Source organism: Schistocerca cancellata, chromosome 5, assembly GCF_023864275.1.
Source record: "Schistocerca cancellata isolate TAMUIC-IGC-003103 chromosome 5, iqSchCanc2.1, whole genome shotgun sequence".
In the NCBI taxonomy this organism is placed as follows: domain Eukaryota; kingdom Metazoa; phylum Arthropoda; class Insecta; order Orthoptera; family Acrididae; genus Schistocerca; species Schistocerca cancellata.
In genome coordinates this window covers 15,384,998-15,410,215 of record NC_064630.1, presented here as the reverse complement: position 1 = coordinate 15,410,215, position 25,218 = coordinate 15,384,998, and the positions used below count along the sequence as shown (strand labels likewise).

The window sequence follows — 25,218 nt, the reverse complement described above, 5'->3', positions numbered from 1 at the left end:
TTGTGTTGTCTGTGGTGAGTGGTAATGCCTGAAATTTGGTGCTCTTGGCGCACTCTTTGACACTGTGGACTGCAGCATATTGAATTTCCAAGCAGTTTGCAAAATGGAATGTCCCATGCATACAGCTCCAACTACCGTAAGTCTGTTAAGTGCGCCCATAATCACTTTGAAAATCTTTCCACATCAGTCAACTGATAGGAAATGATATTTTTGACGAAGGCCTTACTGGCCAGAAGCTTTATTTGTGACAATCTTTTTGTTATGCTGATCTGCGAATCAGCATCTCTGGTATATGGTGAATAGCAACTTTCCTTTTCATAATATTGTTACATTTAATCCTGGATTTTCCATTCTTTGTATATGTGCATATCACTATACCCGAACTTTTGTCACCTTAGTGTATTTAGTATTAAGGCCCACAACTTGTCAAATTTCAATCGTCGTCCTTGTCTCTTAAAAGTCAGTTTTGTATTTCTGAATTTCTATGGCCTTTCTATACATATTAATGTGGTAATTTTAGACCTTGATAAAATCACAGTACCAAAGAAATTTTGTGCTTCCGTGGTCCCTGTGCATAATCTGGTACTGCTGATTTATCTCTATTGCCCTGATGACAACTGCTTCTGTTACTTAAGGCGAGTGTTAAATGCTGGTTTTTGTAGTTGCTATGTACTCATGACAGAAGAGCAAGGGATTTTACATACCCTAGCTGTGGCAAGGAGCGGGCCCTGGTCCTCTCCACTATTCAAATATTTACGCAGCTTTCTTGTTGGTTTAAACATTAGCGGAATACTGAGGAAACATTATTGATGCACTGGCCATGAGATTGTGCAGTTGGGTGCCTCTTGTGTGTGAATGTGTGTACTATTGTCAGAAAAAGAGTTAATGTGAATACTGTATTTTGTTATACGTCTTTGCTCCATGCATCAATCTGCTACGGATGAGTGAGGTTTCCTCATTTTATGTAACACTGTGGTATTTTATTTTACTATGTATTCATATAGTGACGATTGTAAACACAATTTGTTATATTGATTTTCTCTTATTTAGATTGGTTAACATTGAATATTTACTTTTTTTTGTATCTTCACAAACAGTTTTGCAGCCTGCTTAAGATAGGCATACAAGCTTCATACTTACCAATAACACTCGTAATACATGAAACAATATTGATGAAGCAAACACTTGACACAAATATTTCTTGTACTTTTGTCCTAATGTAGAAACTTGGACTCAGTTTTTTTTTCCTTACTAATTTATGCATTTACTGTATGATATTTCTCACTTGAACAGTAGTTTTAAGAGTGTGTTACATTTTCAGAGAGAGAGAGAGAGAGAGAGAGAGAGAGAGAGAGAGAGAGAGAGATATGCACCATGAAGGAATTATTCGAATTTGACGGGAATCTGTAGATGAAGAGAAACAGCTTCACAGATTGCTTAAGTCAGGACAGTAATGCGTTAGTGCACCTCTGTCCCTTATGCAAGCAGTTATTCAGCTCGGCATTGAGAGTTACTGGATGTCCTCCTGAGGGATGTCATGTCAAATTCTGTCCAACTGGTGTGTTAGATCATCAGAATCCCAAGATGGTTGAAGGGTCCTGCCCATAATGCTCCGAATGTTCTCAATTCAGGAGAGATCCAGAGATATTGCTGGCCAAGCTAGTATTTGGCAAGCATGAAGACATTCAATACGAACAGCCTTTGGCCTGGAATCTCATTGACTGGAGTAGAATTGTCTTCAGTGGCGATTCTCACTTTGAACTGAGCCCCAATGACCAGGGAAGACATGTTTGGAGACAACCCAGAAAGTGGTGGGATACCAACCTGTCCATTGCCCACCAATACACCAACATCCAGGAGTGATGGAAAGCCATTCTGGTCTTACACTTCAGCAATATAATGGCTGCCTGCACATAGAAAGAGTTTCTTTTGCTTGTCTTTGAGCTTGCCAGACACTTCCTTGGCCACCAAGGTTGCCGGACCTCTCCCCAACTGAGAACTTTTGGAGCACTATGGAGAGGACCCTCCAACCATCTTCATCATCTAATGTGCCAATTGGACAAAATTTGCTACAATATCAATCAGACATCCAACTCTATCAATCAACACCCAGCCGATTAACTGCTTGAATAGGGACCGTAGGTAGACCAATGACTTGCTCAGTTCGTGAAGCTCTCTCTGAATTTTTCCAAAATTGTAATAATTTATTTATCTGTACATGTATGTCACACCTACAGATTTCTGTCTCATTCAGATAGTTCCTTGCTGGTGTGTGTGTGTGTGTGTGTGTGTGTGTGTGTGTGTGTGTGCGTGTGGTTATGTTATATGGAACCGCTGTTCAAAATATGACATTGCCAAGAGCACTGTGAAGGAGATGAAGAATAAGAATCTGGGTGTCGTGAACACACCCGTCACAAATTTAAAAAATAAGTAAATAAACCAACAAAAGTAAAAAAAAAGGACAGCTAACTAGATGGAGAGTAATGCTCAAGCTGAAGAAGCCTACAATATATTAAAAAGTGCTACTGCCAGAGACAAGTGGAGTACATATGGTGAACACATTGGGAACGAACAAAGGAAACTCCCCCAACAACTCAAACTTATGTGAACCACATATTCACAAATGTGCTGCTCAGACCAGTGTTGTGGGATATGAGAAGTAACCTACTAGCCACAGATCAAATGTTGCATTAAACCTTCCTTCAGAAGATACCAGTACCCGTGAAATTGTTGATGTGGACGAGACAAATGAGATTTAATTCAAATACCAACAACCACATGAGAGATCCAACAATATCTGAAAATTAAAGAATAATTTTTACTAGATAAATAGAGTGTTATATAATGATTATTCTTAGTTGAGCTTAGAAGTTTTGTACATATGAAAAAAGAAAAGAGAGATAAAGATAATTGCATATAGTTAACTTTATATTGTTCAACAATGATGAAATAGCTTCACACACTTCTCATCGTATGAGGGAAATAGCAGTAAATGAAACACTGAATAAGAACATCACTGATTTGTACAAATCCTCTGTAGCTAGAAATCATGTGATAGCTAGTTGAATTCTTGGGGAACTATTGTCTTGGCAATTGGTACCTTTCTTTAGAATAAGATGGTTGTTACCTGTATTACATAATTAGGTTTTCTTGGATGTTCTTGTAAAATTACACAATACGGCACCATCATTTGCTGCTAGATATCTAAGTATACTAATCCATTGATTTTCATTTCCATTGAAGACTGCTGCAATCACCTGACTGCCCATTCTCCTGCAAGGCCAATTCATGGTGGTAAAAATTCTGTTGTTTTGGTGTAAATTAACATGCCGCATGCAAGATGTTGTCTTTTGTAACATGCTACTAGACAATGCATGGCACATTTACACAATGTACCACAGTGTTGCAAGATATTGCCCCGGTGTAAATGAGACTTAACAACTACGCTTTTTGTTTCAAACTTAATGCTACCAGTTTTTTCTCTGAAATATAACTTGACTGTTGCTGGTGCAGAATTTACTCTTTCATAGATCCACATTTACCAATAAAATTGTGTCCTTAGAGACACCTAAGAGCTGTCAGTTTTTTTCCCTACTTGCATTCTACTAGCTTTTGCAGATGTTCATTGCCATAACATATTTGTTCTCATCTTCACTCTCCATCATTTCTTCTTTGCTTCTCTCAGTCTCAGTGTCACCATTACAGTCTAAAGTGATTTTTGACATCATGTACACTAACATTTTGATTCACTGAGAATAACCCTTTGACATACGAGAACATGAAGTTCTGGGCAGCATTGTTTGACCACAGAGTCGTGTTCTGATACTGAGAGACAAAGGGATTTCTTCTGACATCAACTTTCTGATGAAGATCTTAATGGTGTGTCAGCACTTTTATTCCTATGTACAGCTGATGAAGCTGTTAACAGGTGGCACGGCAATATCATACTACTTGTGAGATTGTAAGTGAAGAGTGTGTGATGAAGATACTGCCACAGCAGATTTCACATCCCATGATTGTATCCTCAGGTTCCCAGCTTGAGGGACTAATGCCGACATCTTACAACTACTACTTCCGTATATGCACACCTTTCAATAAATGAAAACTAATTCAATAAATGTTACTAGAAAGTAAATCTATCAGTGTATTAGTGTACATTATAAAGGTACAACAGAAAGCAAACATAACAAGAATCCCAACGCATGGTATTTTCAAAAATACGAATTTATATAAAACAACATCCACAATTGTCCACATTTTTTGTGTCATATACATAAATTTCATAATTTTACAGAAGTACAAAGGTACATTAAAAATTTATGTGGCTAGTATTTATGAACAAGACTAAAGCCTTACAAAGACTGTACAAAATGAATCGCAAATCACATGGCTGATCCAGGACAAAATATTGAATATCACAATGTATACAACAAAATTGATGTGTATCATGTAAACACAGTAGCAGCACAGAGCTGCAGAATATTGATACAGTATGTATAAATTTACACCGGTACAAAACTATTTTAAAAATAAGGCATTCATTCGCCTTCCACATAAATGGAATTCATGCTTATTTAGTTCATTGTATCATTTGGTGGGATACTGGAATTGACTGATTTTATATTTCATATCCGACACAGTGGCAAAGACTTCACAATTTATAATACCATATTCCTACAAATAAGGTACTTGGAAAGAATATGTGTTTAAATATCATCAGTCTGTCATAAAATTTCAGTAACATTAAAGCTGTACAAAGTACTCATAAAAATAATATGTACAAGTAAATGAATCATTTACAGACAAGGCTAAGAGAATAACAAAAATAAATTATAACAGTCAATATTTCACACTATTCAATAAAATAACTTCCATATGCTCACAATTAATTACTATATTTACAGCGCATTGGACAGTCGATTTAGTTTTGACTGGGTGAAGCGTAGCACATCCACTAGATTCTGTGTGTTTGGCTTGCTGTATAGGAATGTGAGGCACTTTGACATAAGGTCTGCTGCTCTTGTAATGGTTATTCTCCTGGAAGAAAACATCACAAATATTGAAAGAAAAATTACTGAAGAAACTTGTAAAGAAATAATACTGCTACAATAAAGAACATGCAAAATTACCATCAGCCTCATACCATCAGGTGGCTTTCGGAGTATTGATGAAGACTATATAGTAGTATTAGAATTACAATAGACAGTCAGAAAACTGTTCTCAACGTTTTACTCAGTAAAATATTTAATCATATTTAATAAAGTGGCTACTAGCCTAGGGGCAACCTTTCTATTTTACGCCACTTTGGTGGCCTACATGTAAATGTCACTGCTGTTCATAATCAGGCAGCTTTTCATTTTGCATTGTAAGCCTGACTGAACCCCATTCCAGACTATGCCAGCACGAAAAATTTGAGGAGGTCCTTTGGAATCGAACATGGGACCTCTGCATTAGTGGCCAGTGATGCTGACCGCAATGCCACAGAAGTGGTTAACAACAACAACAACAACAACAACAACAACAACAACAAAAAACACTGGACCAACAAGATTACAAGCAACCATGTCTCTAATGAGGAACAACAATAGTACCACAGGCAGTAACCAATCCACCCATCAACAGACGGCAACCAGGAACTCTGATTCTGGGAGACCTGGAATTGCATGATTACAGAGAAAGTTGGCATTCTCTGGCAAACTTCCACACAAAATTCCTACATTTCTCGGAAACTTCAACAAAAACACACTAATCCAAGCACGAAAACTGCACAACCTAACATTAGAGCTTGATAAAAAAAAGATAACGGTACTCGCCCTGCAGCAAAACAATGAATAACAGACAAAGACACAATGGATATGGAAACTATTCCATTTTCAAGAGCAAGACACAAAAATGCCCTACTTCTGGGCGTGGCCTTCATGGTACACAAGAAGATAATCAATTCAACCAGGGAAGTGTCACCCTCATAAACAACAGGCTAATGAGAATGTATACTTCTTGTTTGCGCACTAGCAGTACAATGATCAACGTACACATCCCAATTAATACAAATGTGGATAACGAAAAGGACTTCAAATCAACAGAAGTTCTGGGCAACTTCAGAGACAGCGTTGGCCAAGATCCCAAAAGACGACATAAAAATTTTGCTAGATGATTTCAACACACAAATCGGCACAGGAAAAATGTCGCCTGCAAATTGTGGGAATGGAACCCAGCGTAGTTGCAATAAGGTATGTAAACGAATGACTGACTGATGTGGATAGATTTGACAGTGTCTAGCAAGAAAATTAGGATTGTGTCAGTATATTCGCATTGTGAAGGGACAGATCAAGATAAGATGGATAGTTTTTATGAGCACTCAGTGATGTAGTTGTTAGAGTAAAGGACAAGGACAGTGTTCTGCTCATGGGTGATTTTAACGCCAGGACTGGAAATCGAACAGAAGGGTATGAAAAGGTTATGGGTAAATTTGGAGAGGATATGGAGGCCAACAGGAACGGGAAACAACTCTTGGATTTCTGTGCCAGTATGGGCTTAGTAATCACAAACTCCTTTTTTTAAACATAAGAACATTCACCGGTATACTTGGGAAGGCAGGGAAACCAGATCTGTCATTGACTATATAATAACAGATCAGGAATTCAGGAAGGCTGTGAGGGACACACGTGTATTCAGGGGATTCTTTGATGGCACTGATCATTATTTAATCTGCAGTGAAATTGGGATTGTGAGGCTGAAAGTGCAGGAGGTCTGGTCCATATGTAGGAGGATAAGAGTGGAGAAACTTCAGGATAAGGAAATCAGGCACAAGTACATAACAGCGATCTCAGAAAGGTACCAGTTAGTTGAATGTAGTCAATTACAGTCATTGGAAAAGGAATGGACAAGGTACAGGGACACAGTACTAGAAGTGGCTAAAGAATGTCTTCGAACAGTAGTGTGTAAAAGTAGGATGAAGCAAACAGCTTGGTGGAATGATACAGTCAAGGCAGCCTGTAAAAGGAAAAAGAAGGCGTATCAAAAATGGCTACATACCAGAACCCAGGTAGACAGAGAAAGTTATGTTGAAGAAAGAAACAAAGCCAAACAGATAATTGCAGCATCCAAGAAGAAATCGTGGGAAGACTTTGGAAACATGTTGGAGACTATGGGTCAAGCTGCTGGAAAACCATTCTGGAGTGTAATTAGCAGTCTTCGAAAGGGAGGTAAGAAGGAAATGACAAGTATTTTGGACAGGTCAGGAAAACTGCTGGTGAATCCTGTGGATGCCTTGGGCAGATGGAGGGAATATTTTGAAGAGTTGCTCAATGTAGGTGAAAATGCGATCAGTAATGTTTCAGATTTCGAGGTAGAATGGGATAGGAATGATGATGGAAATAGGATCACATTTGAGGAAGTGGTAAAAATGGTCAACAGATTGCAGTGCAATAAAGCGGCTGGGGTGGATGAAATTAAGTCGGAACTCATCAAATACAGTGGAATGTCAGGTCTTAAATGGCTACACAGGATAATTGAAGTGGCCTGGGAGTCGGGACAGGTTCCATCAGACTGGACAAAAGCAGTAATCACACCAATCTTTAAACATGGAAACAGAAAAGATTGTAACAACTACAGAGGTATCCCTTTAATCAGCGTTGTGGGTAAAATCTTCTCAGGTATTGTTGAAAGGAAAGTGCGAGTATTAGCTGAGGACCAATTCGATGAAAATCAGTGTGGGTTTAGGCCTCTTAGACGTTGTCAGGGCCAGATCTTTAGCTTACGGCAAATAATGGAGAAGTGTTATGAGTGGAACAGGGAATTGTGTCTATGCTTTATAGATCTAGAAAAGGCATATGATCAGGTTCCTAGGAGGAAGTTATTGTCTGTTCTGCAAGATTATGGAATAGGAGGCAAACTTTTGCAAGCAATTAAAGGTCATTACATGGATAGTCAGGCAGCAGTTAAGAGTTGACGGCAAATTGAGTTCATGGTTCAGAGTAGTTTCAGGGGTAAGACAAGGCTGCAACCTGTCTCCACTGTTGTTCATATTATTTATGGATCATATGTTGAAAACAGTGGACTGGCTGGGTGAGATTAAGATATGTGAACACAAAATAAGCAGTCTTGCATATGCGGATGACTTAGTTGTGATGGCAGATTCGATTGAAAGTTTGCAAAGTAATATTTCAGAGCTAGATCAGAAATGTAAGGACTATGGTATGAAGATTAGCATCTCCAAAACGAAAATAATGTCAGTGGGAAAGAAATATAAACGGATTGAGTGCCAAATAGGAGGAACAAAGTTAGAACAGGTGGACGGTTTCAAGTACTTAGGATGCATATTCTCACAGGATGGCAACATAGTGAAAGAACTGGAAGCGAGGTGTAGCAAAGCTAATGCAGTGAGGGCTCAGCTACGATCTACTCTCTTCTGCAAGAAGGAAGTCAGTACCAAGACTAAGTTATCTGTGCACCGTTCAATCTTTCGACCAACTTTGTTGTATGGGAGCGAAAGCTGGATGGATTCAGGTTGCCTCACCAATAAGGTTGAGGTTACGGATATGAAAGTAGCTAGGATGATTGCAGGTACTAGTAGATGGGAACAATGGCAGGAGGGTGTCCACAATGAGGAAATCAAAGAAAAACTGGGAATGAACTCTATAGATGTAGCAGTCAGGGCGAACAGGCTTAGATGGTGGGGTCATGTTACACGCATGGGAGAAGCAAGGTTACCCAAGAGACTCATGGATTCAGCAGTAGAGGGTAGGAGGAGTCGGGGCAGACCGAGGAGAAGGTACCTGGGTTCGGTTAAGAATGATTTTGAAGTAATAGGTTTAACATCAGAAGAGGCACTAATGTTAGCACTGAATAGGGGATCATGGAGGAACTGTATAAGGGGGGCTATGCTCCAGACCGAACGCTGAAAGGCATAATCAGTCTTAAATGATGATGATGATGATGATGAGCTTACAGCAGAACACAAGACACAGAACAAGAAATGCTTGTCCATTCAAACAAAGATAAGTCACTACAACACAGTAATCAAGCCTGAAATATTGTATGCAAGTGAGACACTATCACTCCACACGAAAAGCAACATGGAAAGTACACTGAAGGAAGAATGCAAAATCATGAGAAAAATTCTTGGCCCAAAGCTGACTGAAGAGGGATACGGATTACGCTCAAGGAAAACCGGAGAGATATCAAACCTAACACCAGATGTCAGAAAAAGAAGGTGCTAAGTTTTATTGGCACTTCAGCAGGTTACAACCAAGACTCACCAACAGGATTCTGACATACATAAAAGGGTCCAGTCAACAATACCATGAATCGCAAATGTCAAACTTGACCTAGAAGAAGCACAAATCAATCCCATACAAAATCAAGACATAGTGTCACAGAGGAGGTGAAGAAACTGAACTGGCAGACACTGTAAAACAGAAGTAAACTACCTCAATGAACCTACTTATGAAATGTAAAGAACTGGCATTTACTGATGACTCTCGAGATATACACTACTGTTTGTAAAAAGTGAAACAATCAGAAGCAATGAACTGCAACACGTTACAGTAAGTGGACACGTTTAACAGTGGAACCATGATAAGTTACTTAAATGGCAGACAGGTAGCGTGCAAGTAGGCCCAACAACATCCTCTTGTGTGACCAGACAGTTCAGTGTTAGCCAACACTCAGTCGGTGTGGAGCCATCACACAAAACAAGAATGTATAACCAAGTGCCACTCTCCCTCACCTACATCACAGGGTGAGTATGGCATGTGAATGTGTTTTAACACGGCAGAACGACTCCAGGAGGCGTTTGTCACCTCATGACATTGTGGCTCATACAGGACTCGCTGCTTCAACAGTGAAGCATATGTAGAACCAGTGGAGAGGAGGGGGCCGTCAGAAAGCCAACAGGGTACTGGATGACACAATGTGACCATAGCGCGAGATGACCGCCTCTTATCTTCTTGGCAATAATGGACAGAACAGTCTCATCCACAATGTTGGTCTGACATCACAGCACTGCAACAGGTGTGGAAATATCTGAGTAAACAATACAACTGTGTCTTCTGCAAACTCGACTGGCGGCATGCATGCTATTTTGTTGGCTTCCATTGACCACAACCCACCGACGCCATCAACAATGGTGTGCTGAGTGGCAAAATGAGTTTTCAGATAGCCCCACAACAACTTTTTCTGTAGCAATGGCTGCATACGCCTCGATGCTGCCGTGGTGTATGCAGCTGGGCAGATTGCCTCGTTTAGTGGCTTAGTGGACAAATGCCAAGTGTGACGGTTTGGGGTGTCATTGCCTGTAACACACAATCTTGCCTCCTACATCTTGAGGCAACTGAACAGCTACCATTACATTAGAGAGGTTTTACAACCTGAGGCACTGCCCCTCTGCAGGTCATTCCACATGCCATATTTCAGCAGGACAATGCCCTGCCAGTTGTGGCAAGGAATGTGCAAGCCTTCTGTGAAGAACGATGGATTCCAATGCTTCCCTGGCCTGCCCATTCGCCTGAAATGTCTGGGACACGGTCGGTCGGCAACTTGTCTGTTCAGTCCCTCTTGCAACCACAATTGATGCTTTGTGGATGCACCTACAAACTGCGAGGCAGAGTATTTCCCAGCAGCATATTCAAGCACTCTTCGATTCCATGCTAGACATCATTCTAGCAGCTCTGACTGCAGCTACGTGACTGTGCTGCTCCATGCTAAATTTACACACCCACAGTGCATGTCCAGGTCTGTAATGCTAATCATTTGATTAGTGCCACGTCCCTAATCGTTAGAATAAATTTCATTGTGATCACGTCTGGGTTTTCACTTTTTCCAAACAATAGTGTACTACAGCCTCCCATGTATCTCTCACACAGAAATCCTGAGGCCAAGATTAGATTAATTATAGCACGTGTTCCCACACTCCATACGTGAATCGTACAGGAAGGTTCAAATGGCTCTGAGCACTATAGGACTTCTGAGGTCATCAGTCCCCTAGAACTTAGAACTACTTAAACCTAACTAACGTAAGGACACCACACACATCCATGCCCGAGGCAGGATTCGAACCTGCTCCGTAGCCATCGCGCGGTTCCAGACTGTAGTGCCTAGAACTGCTCAGCCTCCCTGGCCGGCCAATCGTACAGGAAGAAACCCTAACAACTAGTACAATGGGATGACCCTCTGCCATGAACTCACAGTAGTTTGAAGAGTACGGGTATAGATGTTAATGTATAATACCTGGCACACTGACTCAAAGGCAACAAGAACTTAAAACACAAAATTCTGGTCCATGCATTGTCTATTATAGAAAGAAAGCAGTTGATGAAATACATTAATGGTGCCATTGCAACTGCCCTGATAACAAAAGACCAAGAAATGAAACTCTAATCTACAGTACAACAGTAACAGAAGAACTGCAGCTACTGCAATCAGTGGCTGCAATAAAATCTACTGAGAAACTGAAGTGGAATGTTAAGGTGGAACTGAAAATCAAAAGCTTGAGATGTGATGCAGGTAACTTTTAATATCACAAAAGGGCATTGTATTGAATAACCAGAAGACCAAAGAGTACCTAATAAAGTATTGGCCGAATCCAAGAAAAACTGAAGCTTTGGAAATTGTGAAGAAACAAGTCACTGTAAGTACCTGGAAACCAATGTAGTCAGCAAAAACATCAGAAATTCACAGAAAATGTGATGGAACACTGGAAAACAACTATTGGTCCGAAAAGAAAATTATGGACTACTCAACATCAAGAGCATCAATGGACTTATCCTACTGCTGCTCATTATTGCCTTGACTTGCCTGTCAACCTTCTCACAGACAACAAAGCCGGGCTATTAATCAGTGAGAAATTCTCAGAAAACATCCCAATTGCTGTACACAGATGACCCAAAGCTCAATAGAAAATCTGAAATTGAAATCCAGTCTCCGACAAATAGTCCAAATCCTCAGCATGGAATTCAGCTCAGATAAATGCACCACACTGGCACTAAGCAAGGGAAACATCTAAGAAAGTGAAGGCATCAAAATGGTACCTGGATACCACTGGTTGTCATCAATCTAAAGCCTGCAAATACCACGGAATTTTGCAGCTCGAAACATCAAGCCTGTGCATGTAACCAATGTGGACAGAAAGAGTACACTCAAAGGCTCAGAAAAATTTTGAAAACCAAATTGAAAGGTGGCAATGCCACCAAGCACTTAATACCTCGACTATACCAGTCATCAGATACACTCCTGGCATTGTGAACTGGACACAACTAGAGCTTGACAATCTACAAAATAGGGAAACAAGACACTCATGATAGTTCACCATGCACTCCAACCCTCAAAGGGGTAAATTTCTGTAGCAAGTGAGGCAGACAGTGGAAGAAGAAGATAAGCATGCATTAGTAGACTGTGTGAAAGACACAGCTCTGGTTGAAGTCAACAACAACAACAACAACAACAAAAAGCTTCTCGAGGTACAGCAAACCAAGAACCACTACTGGAAAGATGTACTCCAATGCTGGGCTGAAATCCCTTTGCAATTAAACATAACATGGGTAGGCTTTGGAGAAGACTGTAGACAAAATAAATAAAGAAAAGTGTTGTGTCCTGCGGTTGGCAGGAAAAGAACCAACAGTCAATTTTAATACACTATTTATTTTAATTAAAGAAAAAATGCCTTCTTGGCATACACAAGTTTAAAACACAAGAACAACACGAAAACCCACAACTCTTGTGGCGACAAACCAAATAAGCTAACAAGACAATGGAAGAAGAATACTGACCAAAATCTACTCTATACAATAGAAAATACAATGCGCTACTACAATGCTACAGCGAGTGAATACAATGCTGGGGCTGGTAAAAATACTGGCCGCATCTGTTCCTAGAGGTTGGTGAACACTGCCGGTCTGACACTCCACGTGTGCTTATAAAGCCAGGTCAGCAGAGTGTTACGTTGGTCATATGAGTTCAAATTGGTGGAACACTGTCACATGTTGTCTGGCAAAGTAGTTGCATACTTATTTGGCAAGTCTTATTGTTTCAGTCTGCTGGGGATGTTTCTCTCTGCAATCCTGAAAGGGGTCGCAACCCTTCTCGCATGTCGGTTCTGTGGACCCTCTAATAATAAGGGGCCGCTACGACAAAAAGACTTCGCCTTGGCTGACCAAAAGAGCCCTAAAGAAGAAAATTGTAGACCGATTTGAGCTGCACAGGAACAAGCCACAGAACTACCGCCACCAAAGCCAGAATTGAGAAATCATCCAAAGACCTAAACTGGAGACACTGTAAAGAAGCTGATAAAACAACTGACCATTCATACTGATTACAAGCAGAGGCAAATGATGTGGCACAAATGATCCATTGGAACTTATGTCAAAATTACCAACTGCTGGTGGCAAGGAACTGATGTGACCACAAGTCAGAAAAAGTCAGCCAAATTACTGTTGGACTCCAGAGTGACAGAATGCTGGAACACAATGCACCAGACATCAGAAATGTGGAGAAAATGTGTGGATCATTGACAATCACTTCCAAGGTGATAGCAGAATCAACAAGAAAGAACTTGAAAAACCAGATAGAGGGATTGAAAACTCAACTAGGGCAATTCTGGCATAAACAAGTGGAAGGGGTCGCCACGGTTCCTGACGCATTTGAAGCAGTGTCAAAACGTCTTAGAGGGCACTTGAAAACCTCTGGCATTGATAAAATATCTATCTGTCACATACAAAAAGCCACTTTAATGGCACCTGTAAGAATTATCCGCCGATACACACATACACACACTCTCTGAACAAAGTGAGCGCTATATATATATATATATATATATATATAATAGAGGGAAACATTCCACGTGGGAAAAATATATTTAAAAAGAAAGATGATGAGACTTACCCAACAAAAGCGCTGGCAGGTCGATAGACACACAAATAAACACAAACATACACACAAAACTCTAGCTTTCGCAACCAACGGTTGCCTCGTCAGGAAAGAGGGAAGGAGAAGGAAAGACAAAAGGATATGGGTTTTAAGGGAGAGGGTAAGGAGTCATTCCAATCCCGGGAGCGGAAAGACTTACCTTAGGGGGAAAAAAGGACAGGTATACACTCGCACACACACACATATCCATCCATACATACAAGACACAAGCAGACATTTCTGCTTGTCTGCTTGTGTCTTGTATGTATGGATGGATATGTGTGTGTGTGCGAGTGTATACCTGTCCTTTTTTCCCCCTAAGGTAAGTCTTTCCGCTCCCGGGATTGGAATGACTCCTTACCCTCTCCCTTAAAACCCATATCCTTTTGTCTTTCCTTCTCCTTCCCTCTTTCCTGACGAGGCAACCGTTGGTTGCGAAAGCTAGAGTTTTGTGTGTATGTTTGTGTGTCTATCGACCTGCCAGCGCTTTTGTTTGGTAAGTCTCATCATCTTTCTTTTTAAATATATATATATATATATATATATATATATATATATATATATACAACCCACCCACCCACACACACACACACACACACACACACACACACACACACACACCCCACCACCACAGTCCTCATACTGCCTCCACAACTGAACTTTGAAACCCTAAGAACTGTGTTTTGGATCGGTATATCTTTTCTTTTCTTTTCTTTTGGGTAGTTCCCATTTTATGTACAATATATTGACAACCTATCCAGTTCTCTTCCTCAGGTGCTCTAAAAGTTTTGCTGGTATGTGCACTTGCTGCCTGGACTCCAGCCACACTGAACTCTTGAGACCTCAACCGCTATTTATAATAGGTATTTTTAATTGCAGAACAGATCATTTATGATCATACTGAAATTGAAACTAGGAATGTCTTATAGAAGCCTACTTACTAGCTTTAATATTCTAGCAGTTTATGCCACTTATATGTTAGAAACTATTATGTTAGTGAAACAAGGTGTCGTCGTCATTTTTGTCTTCGGTTCAAAGGCTCTCCATGCCAGTGTACTCTGTGCAAGTCTCTCTATCTCTGCCTAACTTCTGCTATGTACATACATTTGAACCTGTTTACTGTAGTCAAACATTTGTCCCACTCTACAAGTGTACCCCCCACACTTCCCTTCAACAGCATTTAGATAATTCCTTCCAGCCTCAGGATGTGTCCATCCCATCAACTGCTTCCTTCTTTTAGTCAGGTTACGTCATAAATTTCTTTTTCCCCGCAAATTCAGTTCGGTACCTCCTCATTAGTTATTCACCCTACAAATCTTATCTTCGGCATTATTCTCTAACACACATTTCAAATGATGCTTCTCTTCTTGATAAAACTGTTTATCACCACATTTTGCTTCCACACAAATTTTATTCAATGTTTACATACTCCTCTTTTTCAGAAATGCATTTCTTACTACAGCCAGTCAACATTTTAAAACTTCTCTACTTTGGCTTCATAAGTTATTTTGTGCCCAAGTAGCAAAACTTGTGTACTACTTTTTGTGGTTTATTACCTAATCTAATTCCCTCAGCATTGCCTGATTTAATTATACTATATTCCATTACCCTTGTTTTACTTCAACTGATGTTCATCTTGTAACATATTTTTAAGACATTATCCATTCTGTTCAGCTGCTTTTCCCAGGCCTGATCTCTGACTGACAGAACTACAGTTTTTATTTCTTCATCCCTTTGTACATTTCTCCTCGATTTCCTTCACTACTTGCTGAATGTATAGAGTGAACAACATGAGGAAGTAGCTAACAACCCTGCCACACTTCCTTCTAAACTACTGATTTCCTTTCGTGTCTATCAACTCTCATGGCTGCATTCAGGTTTCCAGATAAGTTATACAGAATATTTCAGTCTCCGTATTTTATCCTTATTATCTTAAGGATTTTCTAGAAGTGTAATCAAGTCAAAACTGTTGAAATCTTTTCCTAGATCTACCAAAGCTAGCAAAGTATGTCTGCTTTTCAATAAACTATCTTCCATGATATCCATACTCAGTATTACCCAACACACTGCTTTATTTCTCTGGAACCCAAACTGATCTTCCCTTAGGTTGGCTCCTACCAACTTCTCAATTATTTTGTAAGTAATCTGTGAGAATATTTTGCAATGAGCCTTATTTCACTGATAGTCATTAATATTCACTTCTGTCAGCATCTGAATTTTTTGGAACTGGAATTATATATTCTTCTCTAAGTATGAGGGTACTTGGCCTGTCTCATAAAACTTGCTCAACACGTGGACCAGTTTTGTCAAGGCTGGTTCTCCAAAGGACTATAATAAAAGGGTATTAGACTATTTTCTGGAAATTGTCTTAAATGATTAATTATGCCATTTTATGCTGCTGATATGCTTTTTCAATTTCAGTATTCTTTTATAAAAACAGAAATGAAAGTCAAATAATTTGAATGCCCACTAAAACAGACCTTTCTAGTCATGTGATGCCTTTGACTTCACTGGCTACCTCGCTGCTTCTACTGTCATAATGCAAAGTCACAGTGATGTCTTGTTTTGGGATTTACATATCAGAAAATGCACATCTACAAAACTCCTGAAAAGTTTTTTTTTTTAGTGTTCCAGAGAATGAGAAGATGCGTAAAATGTGGTTGCAGAGACCTGAAAATTGCCAACACATCGATGCACAAGTTCACTAACTTTATTAAATACGTGTTCTACTGTGAAGTTGACGTTAATTTACCTCTGAGATACGCTCTCCCACTGTTACAACGGAGGACAGTGTCATTCAACATAATTAAACTCTCAGTGAAAATTGTCATTTTACCTCAGTTATACTATGTCTCAGAGCAGTAAATAGTCAAATTTTATAAAATGATATCCATAGATTGCTGGTTTGAATAAAAAAAAAAAATAAAAAAAAATAAAATAAATTTAACTTACTTGTAAAACTACGACAGTCCTTTCATATGAAAACCAAATCAATTACAAAACTTCACCACATCAATCAGAAACAGAATATTATTGTGTTTTCCTTGCTGTTTACAGGTGCTTGCATTTGCATTCACTGTTCACACACGTCACGCTCAAAAAGATCTTTTCTAGTTAATGTGATCGTTTTTATCTTCGTACTGTCTAGCTAGGATCCTTATCCTTTAAACTTAAGTATGCATTTCTGCTTCAGACTCTAACATTAGTTTACACTCGCAAACATCACAGCCCTCACAGTTTTACCACTTGCATGACGTGCACACTTTATATCTCTCCGTATAACATCATCCTACACCTCATTGTACCATGGATGTATAGTGATGTCTTTACAACTACCAATTCTTTCCAAAAAAAAAAAAAAATGAATTGTTTGTTCGCAAAGTAAATGCATTTATCCTCTGTTCTCCGTTTCTCCTGTTTCTCAGAATTAGACTAATGTGAAGCTATATAGAACACATTCCACAATTGAAACAACTGCTACAATCAGTTCTTGCTAATGGCTATTTCATTTAAAACTTTTAAAAATATATGATCCTTTCAGGATTGGAACACACGACCTCTTCAATTACAGTAGAATGCACTATCCGTTTTACCGAGTGTGGTGGCACAGAGGTTAGCACAGTGGACTCGCATTTGGGTGGACGACAGTTCAATCCCACTTCTGGACATCCTGATTTAGGTGTTCCGTGGTCGGGGCGGTTTCTTTGAAAGGGCACGGTCGACTTCTTTTCCCATCCTTCCCTCATATGCTGGGTCTAATGATCTCGCTGTTTGGTCCCTTCCCCCAAATCACCCAACCATCCACTATCTGTTGTGCCACAGAACACCTACTAGGTGCTATATCTCTTCTGAGTGCCTTCTACACAAGAAATTAGCATAAGTTTTGCCACGAATAATTTTGCTCGCATTGGATGATGGCTCATGACTGACAGTCGACAGTCAAGTAACAATATACAGATCCATTTGCAGAAGTTTTACAATTCCTTAGTTTTGAGGGAGTTTAATGCTGTTGCAGGGAGCACTCTCTGTTTGCAGTAAAAGTATGTAAAACCCTTGAAACTTTGGCTAACGCTCCTATAATGCACATATAGCTTCGTCTTACTCCTAGCCTGTGATGTCACCAGAGCATCAGCCAATAGTTATAATCAATCATCACAATAGCAACACTCCGAACCATATTTTTAACAAAGGAAAATAGCCTATTTTGAGACAATGTTTTCCACTACAGGGACCTTGTTTTGAAATGGGCCTCTTCAGTGCTCTGTCAAATTCTTCTCATCCCAGTGTCTTGTTCATTCTTTCACCGAGGTTCCTCCTCCTTTTCTCTTTCCACATGATGATGGTTCTTGTACTCTGCTTTTCATGAAACCTCCTGAATTTGTCAGCCTTCATTCTAAATGCCTCTTTATCCCACATGTTTTCTGATGGATCCTAACTTCCTCCACATATTTTCCTAAACCCATTTTGTGGTCGCCTATAGTTTGGTCATACAGTTGAAGATTTCCTTTGTCAACCTGCATCTGCACATTCTGAAGAGGCGCCCATAAACTTTATATTTCTCTTGCTTATGGAATCTGACTGCTTATGCACATCTTCATTTTCCACTTCTTGCAGGAACCATCACTTCATTTCTGCAGTACAAGGAGTTCCTTTTTTTTTAAAAGAACTATTCTTTAGTTTTTTCCATTTCTCCTTTCTTATTCAATATCATACATTCTGAACTGTAAACTACATCTGACTTAACAATCATTGTGTAGCACCTAATCTTTGGATTGTACGAGATTGCTTTTTTGTTATTCAAATCTGCTTGTATGCGACTGTGGTGGTGCAGTAGGTAGAGCACTTTAATCCTGTCCTGGGACTCCAAGATTCAATCTTGGATATGGGTGGGGATTTTTTCTTGTTCCAGTGCCTCCAAGATTTCTACTCAGCCTCCAATCAAGCGAGTACTGGGGTCATTCCTGGAGGTAAAAGACAGCTGTGGAGTGGTCATGGACTTGTGCAACAGACACTGCGCGTGCAGTGGTGTTTTGATGTCCCCTTCCCTCCACAAGTCTTGTTTTTTGTGCTATCTCAATTTTTTAAGCTTTATACAGCTGCTTCTTCATTGTTGCCTAACAATGTTAAATCATCAACAAACTCTAAGCACTCCACCCTGAACACTCCTTTCGATCTGAACTGATTCCTTCTACTACTCCTTTCAATCTGAACAGATTCCTTCTACTACTCCTTTCGATCCAAACAGACTCCTTCTACTACTCCTTTCGATCCAAACAGACTCCTTCTACTACTCCTTTCGATCCAAACAGACTCCTTCTACTACTCCTTTTGATCCAAACAGACTCCTTCTACTACTCCTTTTGATCCAAACAGACTCCTTCTACTACTCCTTTTGATCCAAACAGACTCCTTCTACTACTCCTTTTGATCCAAACAGACTCCTTCTACTACTCCTTTTGATCCAAACAGACTCCTTCTACTACTCCTTTTGATCCAAACAGACTCCTTCTACTACTCCTTTCGATCCAAACAGACTCCTTCTACTACTCCTTTCGATCCAAACAGACTCCTTCTACTACTCCTTTCGATCCAAACAGATTCCTTCTACTACTCCTTTCGATCTAAACAGATTCCTTCTACTCCTCCTCCTTTAGTGGGAACGTGTATGTTCTTATGGTTTTTTCCAGAACGATGTTAAAACAAAATGAGTGACAGTCTATCTCTCTGCCTTATTCTTGTCTTAATCTCAATGGGCTCTGAAATTTGACTCTGGAGATGGTTTCCATTAGCATGTGATTTGTAAGTGTCTTAGTTTTTCCATCTATCCCAAATTCTTCTAAAACACTCAAGAATGTCTGCCGGTTGCTTGAATCATAAGCTTTTTTAAAAGAAATTCAATGAACACAACTTTAGTATTTCTACCTGTTAATGTTCTTGCTCTGAGGATACTTTTCAGACAAAAATCTGTTCCACACAGGCTCTTCATTTTCTGAAGCCTTTTGGTATTCACATATTTGATGATCCACTTGTTTTTCTATTATGTGTAATAAACCTTTACAAAATGTTTTGTAGGAAATTAGCTACAACGAAATTCATTAGGTAGTAGTTTAGGACAACGAAATTCATTAGGTAGTAGTTTGGGTCTGTGCAGTCTCTCTCCTTATGGAATGTGAGGGTGTGTAAGGGCACACTTCCAGCCAGTGAGTGTTGTTGCCATTTCCCTAGATGTCACAAATTACTTTATGTAAGTTTTCTGCTGTCTTAACCTCTCCAAATTTAAGTTTAACTTCTCCAGGAGTTCCTTACAGATTAGAAGAGTGCTGAAATAGCCGGATAATAGTTGGCATTTCTCCTTGTTACTTTACCACTCTGCCTTTCAAAACAGACACTTGGTAGTTTGTTATGGTTGTAATCATTCATTTTCTGTAATACTGTCTTCACATTCATGACCCCTGTATACCTCTTTATTCCTTCCACCTTTAAGCTTCCCTACTTTGCTTGGAGCTTGCTTAACATTTGAGCTGTTGATTTATGTTGTTGCTTCCATTTTATCTAATTTAATTTTCCTACAGGCAGCATCTACATTTCTGCTCGTAATACATGCTTCTATGGTCTTGCATTCATCCTAGAGCTGTACCTTACCAGCCATTTCATAATTTATGCCAGTCTCATTGGTTAGACATTTATATTCTTTTAGCCTGTTTCATTTGTTGCACTTTCATATTTTCTCCTTTTTTCAAAAGAAGAACAAGCTAAGGTCACAAACAGGAACATACAAATTCACAACCGTGATACAGGGCGTCTAACACAAGATAATATTAACAGAAATGATGCTTTTGACAAAGCAGCTATGTTTAATAGTATGCTACCAAATGATCTATAGACATTAACTTAATATTTTTGAAAGGTTACTTAAGCAGTGGCTTATCCTTAACACCTTACAACCCTGAACTAACATGAATTATTATGCAAGTGACAATACTGTCATAGAAACAGCTGTTGTGAATGAATTATTGTACAATATATTAAATTATTGGACAATTATATAAAGAAACATATTTGAGCACACAAGCAGGCTGTAGTTGATGTTGTCCATGCATGTACCATTAGTTACTACGAGAAGAAAATAAATAAACGCAAGACTGTAGTAACCACTAAACTGAAGGTTTTTAATTATTGTCTTCTACGACTAGGTGTTAGTGATTGGAGTTGTGTGTCAGAAGCTTACCTTTCAGAAACTGAAACCATTTGTGGGTTGTTGGTAAAATCTTCCAACAAGCTACCAACAACTTCAATTAAGTGGAATTCATTTCCTGATCGGTACCATACTAAATCAGTCTCCGAAATCAATCTGCAAAAAGTATTTATTAAAGTGTTATTAAGAACACAAAACTATTTTGTTTATAACAGAGTAACAAAGTTCTAAACAGAAAAAACACAAAATTATTTATTAAACTTCTAATGTTCAGTCTTACCACAACATATCTCAAGTACATTCCAACTTACATACAGCACATTGCTGATTATGCAGTGTAGATATGAGACTACAGCATGAAGTGCACTTGACCGACTATATTCTCGTGTCATATCGGGAAAGGAAAGTAAAATAAATGCTATCTAGTAGATTGCTAAGCTTCCTAAATTTTGGGCAACTGAAAATTTATCGAACATGCCGTGCATATATAGATAAAACAATAAAATGAAAAGGATAGTTTCTACTCACCGTATAGTGGAGAAGCTCAGCTGCAGAACGGCACAACAAAAAGACTGTCAGAAAGTTAGCTTTCTGCCAACAAGGCCTTTGCCAAAAGTAGACAACATAACACACATTCACACAAAAGCAACTCTCTCTCACACAGGACTAGGTGGCTAGAGTGAGAATCAGACTGGCTCTAGCTGTCAGATACTATGGTCATGTGTGTATATGAGTTGTGTTTGCGTGAATGTGTGTTATGTTGTCAACTTTTGAGAAAGGCCTTGTTGGCAGAAAGCTAATTTTGACAGTGTTTTTGCTGTGCCTCTTTGTGACTCAGCATCTCAGCTATATGGATGGTGAGTAGCAACTATATTTTTCATTATATTGTTACATTCCATCCTAGATTTTCCATTGGTACACACACACACACACACACACACACACACACACACACACACACACACACACACACACACACCTACCTTTGATTTTTTCCTTATTCTGGCTAAAATCCTAAAATTACATAAATCAAAATTAATGTATTTTGAAACTCCAACTAATGAACTCACGTGTCATATATTTGAATCAGTTTCAGAACAGAGACACCAAGTGAAATCATCACCGGATGCACTTTTCCTGGATCTGCCCTCAGGCGACAACACTGAAGTTCCAGCTCCTTTACCAAGAAACCTGTACACAATATCATACACTACTATCAATATTAATTACAGGAAAAAATTTTGGGCACAGGTGCTTAAACAGTGTTTAATATTATAAGGTATAAGGTACTCAAATACTTCCACAAACTGTCAGTTGTTTTCTACCAGCAGCACTATCTTTACATTACCACTCAAGTAAGTACACTCATACTCAGCAACAGAGCATGTAAAAGAGTATTGCATGGAACACACCAAGCAATTATTGCCTGTACTCAATGACTATGTGCATTACATAAAGCAGATACAAAATGTACACTAGAGTAAGGTAAATGAGCCCCATACTGACTGTGACACATATAAAGGTGGCGCTTGTCCCTCAATATCAACAAAAATTCTAAGGAATGTGGAACATCAGAGCTATCAACCACATCTTCTCCTAAACCATTTGATCAATTTCAACCAAATTTTCCACAGAAAGGTAAGAACCACCTCCCATTGGGGTGGGGGTGGGAGTGAAACAGATCAGCATAGGTGATGAACGGGGGGAGGGAGGAGGACAGACAAGAGTGTACAAGAGGTGGACAGAAGGGGGGGGGGAGGAGGAGGAGGAAGACAACAAATAGAGGAAGACGGGGGGGGGGGGAGGAAGAGGAGAGGACGGGGGGGAAGGAAGAGGAGAGGACGGGGGGAGGAAGAGGAGAGGACGGGGGGGAGGAGGAAGAGAGGAGAGGACAGGGGGGAGGAAGAAGAGGAGAGGACGGGGGGGGGGACGGGGGGGGGAGGAAGAGGAGAGGACGGGGGGGGAGGAAGGAGGAAGAGGAGAGGACGGGGGGGGGAGGAAGGAGGAAGAGGAGAGGACGGGGGGGGAGGAAGAGGAGAGGACGGGGGGGAGGAAGAGGAGAGGACGGGGGGGAGGAAGAGGAGAGGACGGGGGGGGGAGGAAGAGGAGAGGACGGGGGGGAGGAAGAGGAGAGGACGGGGGGAGGAAGAGGAGAGGACGGGGGGAGGAAGAGGAGAGGACGGGGGGGGAGGAAGAGGAGAGGACGGGGGGGAGGAAGAGGAGAGGACGGGGGGGAGGAAGAGGAGAGGACGGGGGAGGGAGGAAGAGGAGAGGACGAGGGGGGAGGAAGAGGAGAGGACGGGGGAGGGAGGAAGAGGAGAGGACGAGGGGGGAGGAAGAGGAGAGGACGAGGGGGGAGGAAGAGGAGAGGACGAGGGGGGAGGAAGAGGAGAGGACGAGGGGGGAGGAAGAGGAGAGGACGAGGGGGGAGGAAGAGGAGAGGACGGGGGGGAGGAAGAGGAGAGGACGGGGGGGAGGAAGAGGAGAGGACGGGGGGGAGGAAGAGGAGAGGACGGGGGGGGAGGAAGAGGAGAGGACGGTGTGAAGGGGGGGGAGGAAGAGTTGGACACAAGAGGGGGGGGGGACGAGATGGACACAAGAGGGGTACAATGAGATGTAATACATGTGATGTAAAAATTAGATGGCCAGTGTCATGGTTAGAAAGCTAGTTACTAATAAATACTGGAGTTTATGAGGTTCATAGATTAACTGTATCCCAGACGAAGGATTTAAGCATATCCTAGTTTGACATTTATAGCCCAACTAGTTCTTTCGTAACAGTGACCACAAATAGGAAACTACAAATATTTTCATATGTGAAGAAATGTGAGCTTATAAAAGGTAACTTCCAATATGAGAACACACTAAATCCGTATGATTGGTCAACGTAATGTATTTAACTGGATCAAATCACAGTTTGTCTAATGGAATGGTCATCAAGCCTTCTGATTGGATTGATCTGGCCCTACCACAATTTTTCTCTTATGCCGACCTCCTCTTTTCTGTGTAGCACTGGTCCCAGTATCTTCAATTGCTTGTTGTATACGTGGTGTAGCAGAAAGGTATCATGGAAAACACACCCGAAAAGAAGCTATCAGCACAATATGAAACACTTTCCTACATGAAATGTTCAAAATGCTCTCCATTAGCAAAGATACATGTATCAATCCTGAGTCACATTGAACCCCTGATCTGCTGATGTACCCTGAAGAATTGCATCTTGTTTCACGCCTTCCACACTATCGGCACAAAGACTCTGTATCTCTTGTACTGGGGTTGCATACACAAGAGCTATCCAATGTCTAACAGAGAAAAGAATAGTGTGTTATAATACTGCAACACAGTGACTCCAATTATTTCTTCATCTATTTTGTGGTCTGAACACAAATATATAAATCTTATTATTTTCTTTGTAACAATCATCTATTGAAGAATTGTAATGTATAATTTCTGACATACTACTGCAGTAGAAATGCTAGCAAAGTTGTTGAATTTGCTTTGTGCATAATCCAAAGTCTTTTAGCTGGGTCCTGCGGGGCCGCATTGACCACCAACATTACCTCTGCATCCCGCAATTTGTGTATGGGCTGGGCTGCAGGCACCACTTTTCAGCTAATTTGTGTGTGTACTGCCTACAATGGCACTGCCATTGCAAAATTACTTTTTTCATCCACGATCGCGCAGCCAGACACATCTGCTCATGCACCATTCATAAAAGCGCTGCTATTAGTCTTGTGAATACGATCATATTAGTCAGCCTGCTTTTTAAGGCACTGACAAGGTCACCAGCAGGTAGTCTGTTCTCTAGCTCTGGGCAATTACGCGAGGCACCTGCAGATAAGTGAGTGCCTCATTGTCCACCTCCATCGCCGTCAGTATTTCCATGTCCTTGGGGCCCGCCACTGGTTGGGCCATTACCTCCAGACATTGGCCATGTTCACTGCCTCTACAGCATCACCGCGTCCTTAGCAGCACCGCTGTTCGAGCATCCTCCCAGCTGCCGCTGACATACTTTTTGGCCCGCGGCCTTGCTGCATCCCAGGTGATCGTCACTAACTGAGTGCTGCCTTGCCAGTGGCTGCTGAAGCCTCCTCCTCCTGCTGCTGCTGGCTGGCTCATCA

The 25,218-nt window shown here is 40.5% G+C and overlaps 1 protein-coding gene across 1 annotated transcript in view; it reads right to left on the bottom strand.

The window, feature by feature from the left end:
* Positions 1-4,396: 4,396 nt before the first annotated feature.
* LOC126187878 (nuclear pore complex protein Nup155) overlaps positions 4,397-25,218 on the bottom strand; it is a 261,223-nt gene continuing 240,401 nt past the window's right edge. The window contains 3 exon segments of the mRNA XM_049929211.1: positions 4,397-5,037; positions 21,131-21,253; positions 22,168-22,288. Coding sequence (XP_049785168.1) covers positions 4,899-5,037; positions 21,131-21,253; positions 22,168-22,288 — 383 coding nt within the window. The 3' untranslated portion in view covers positions 4,397-4,898.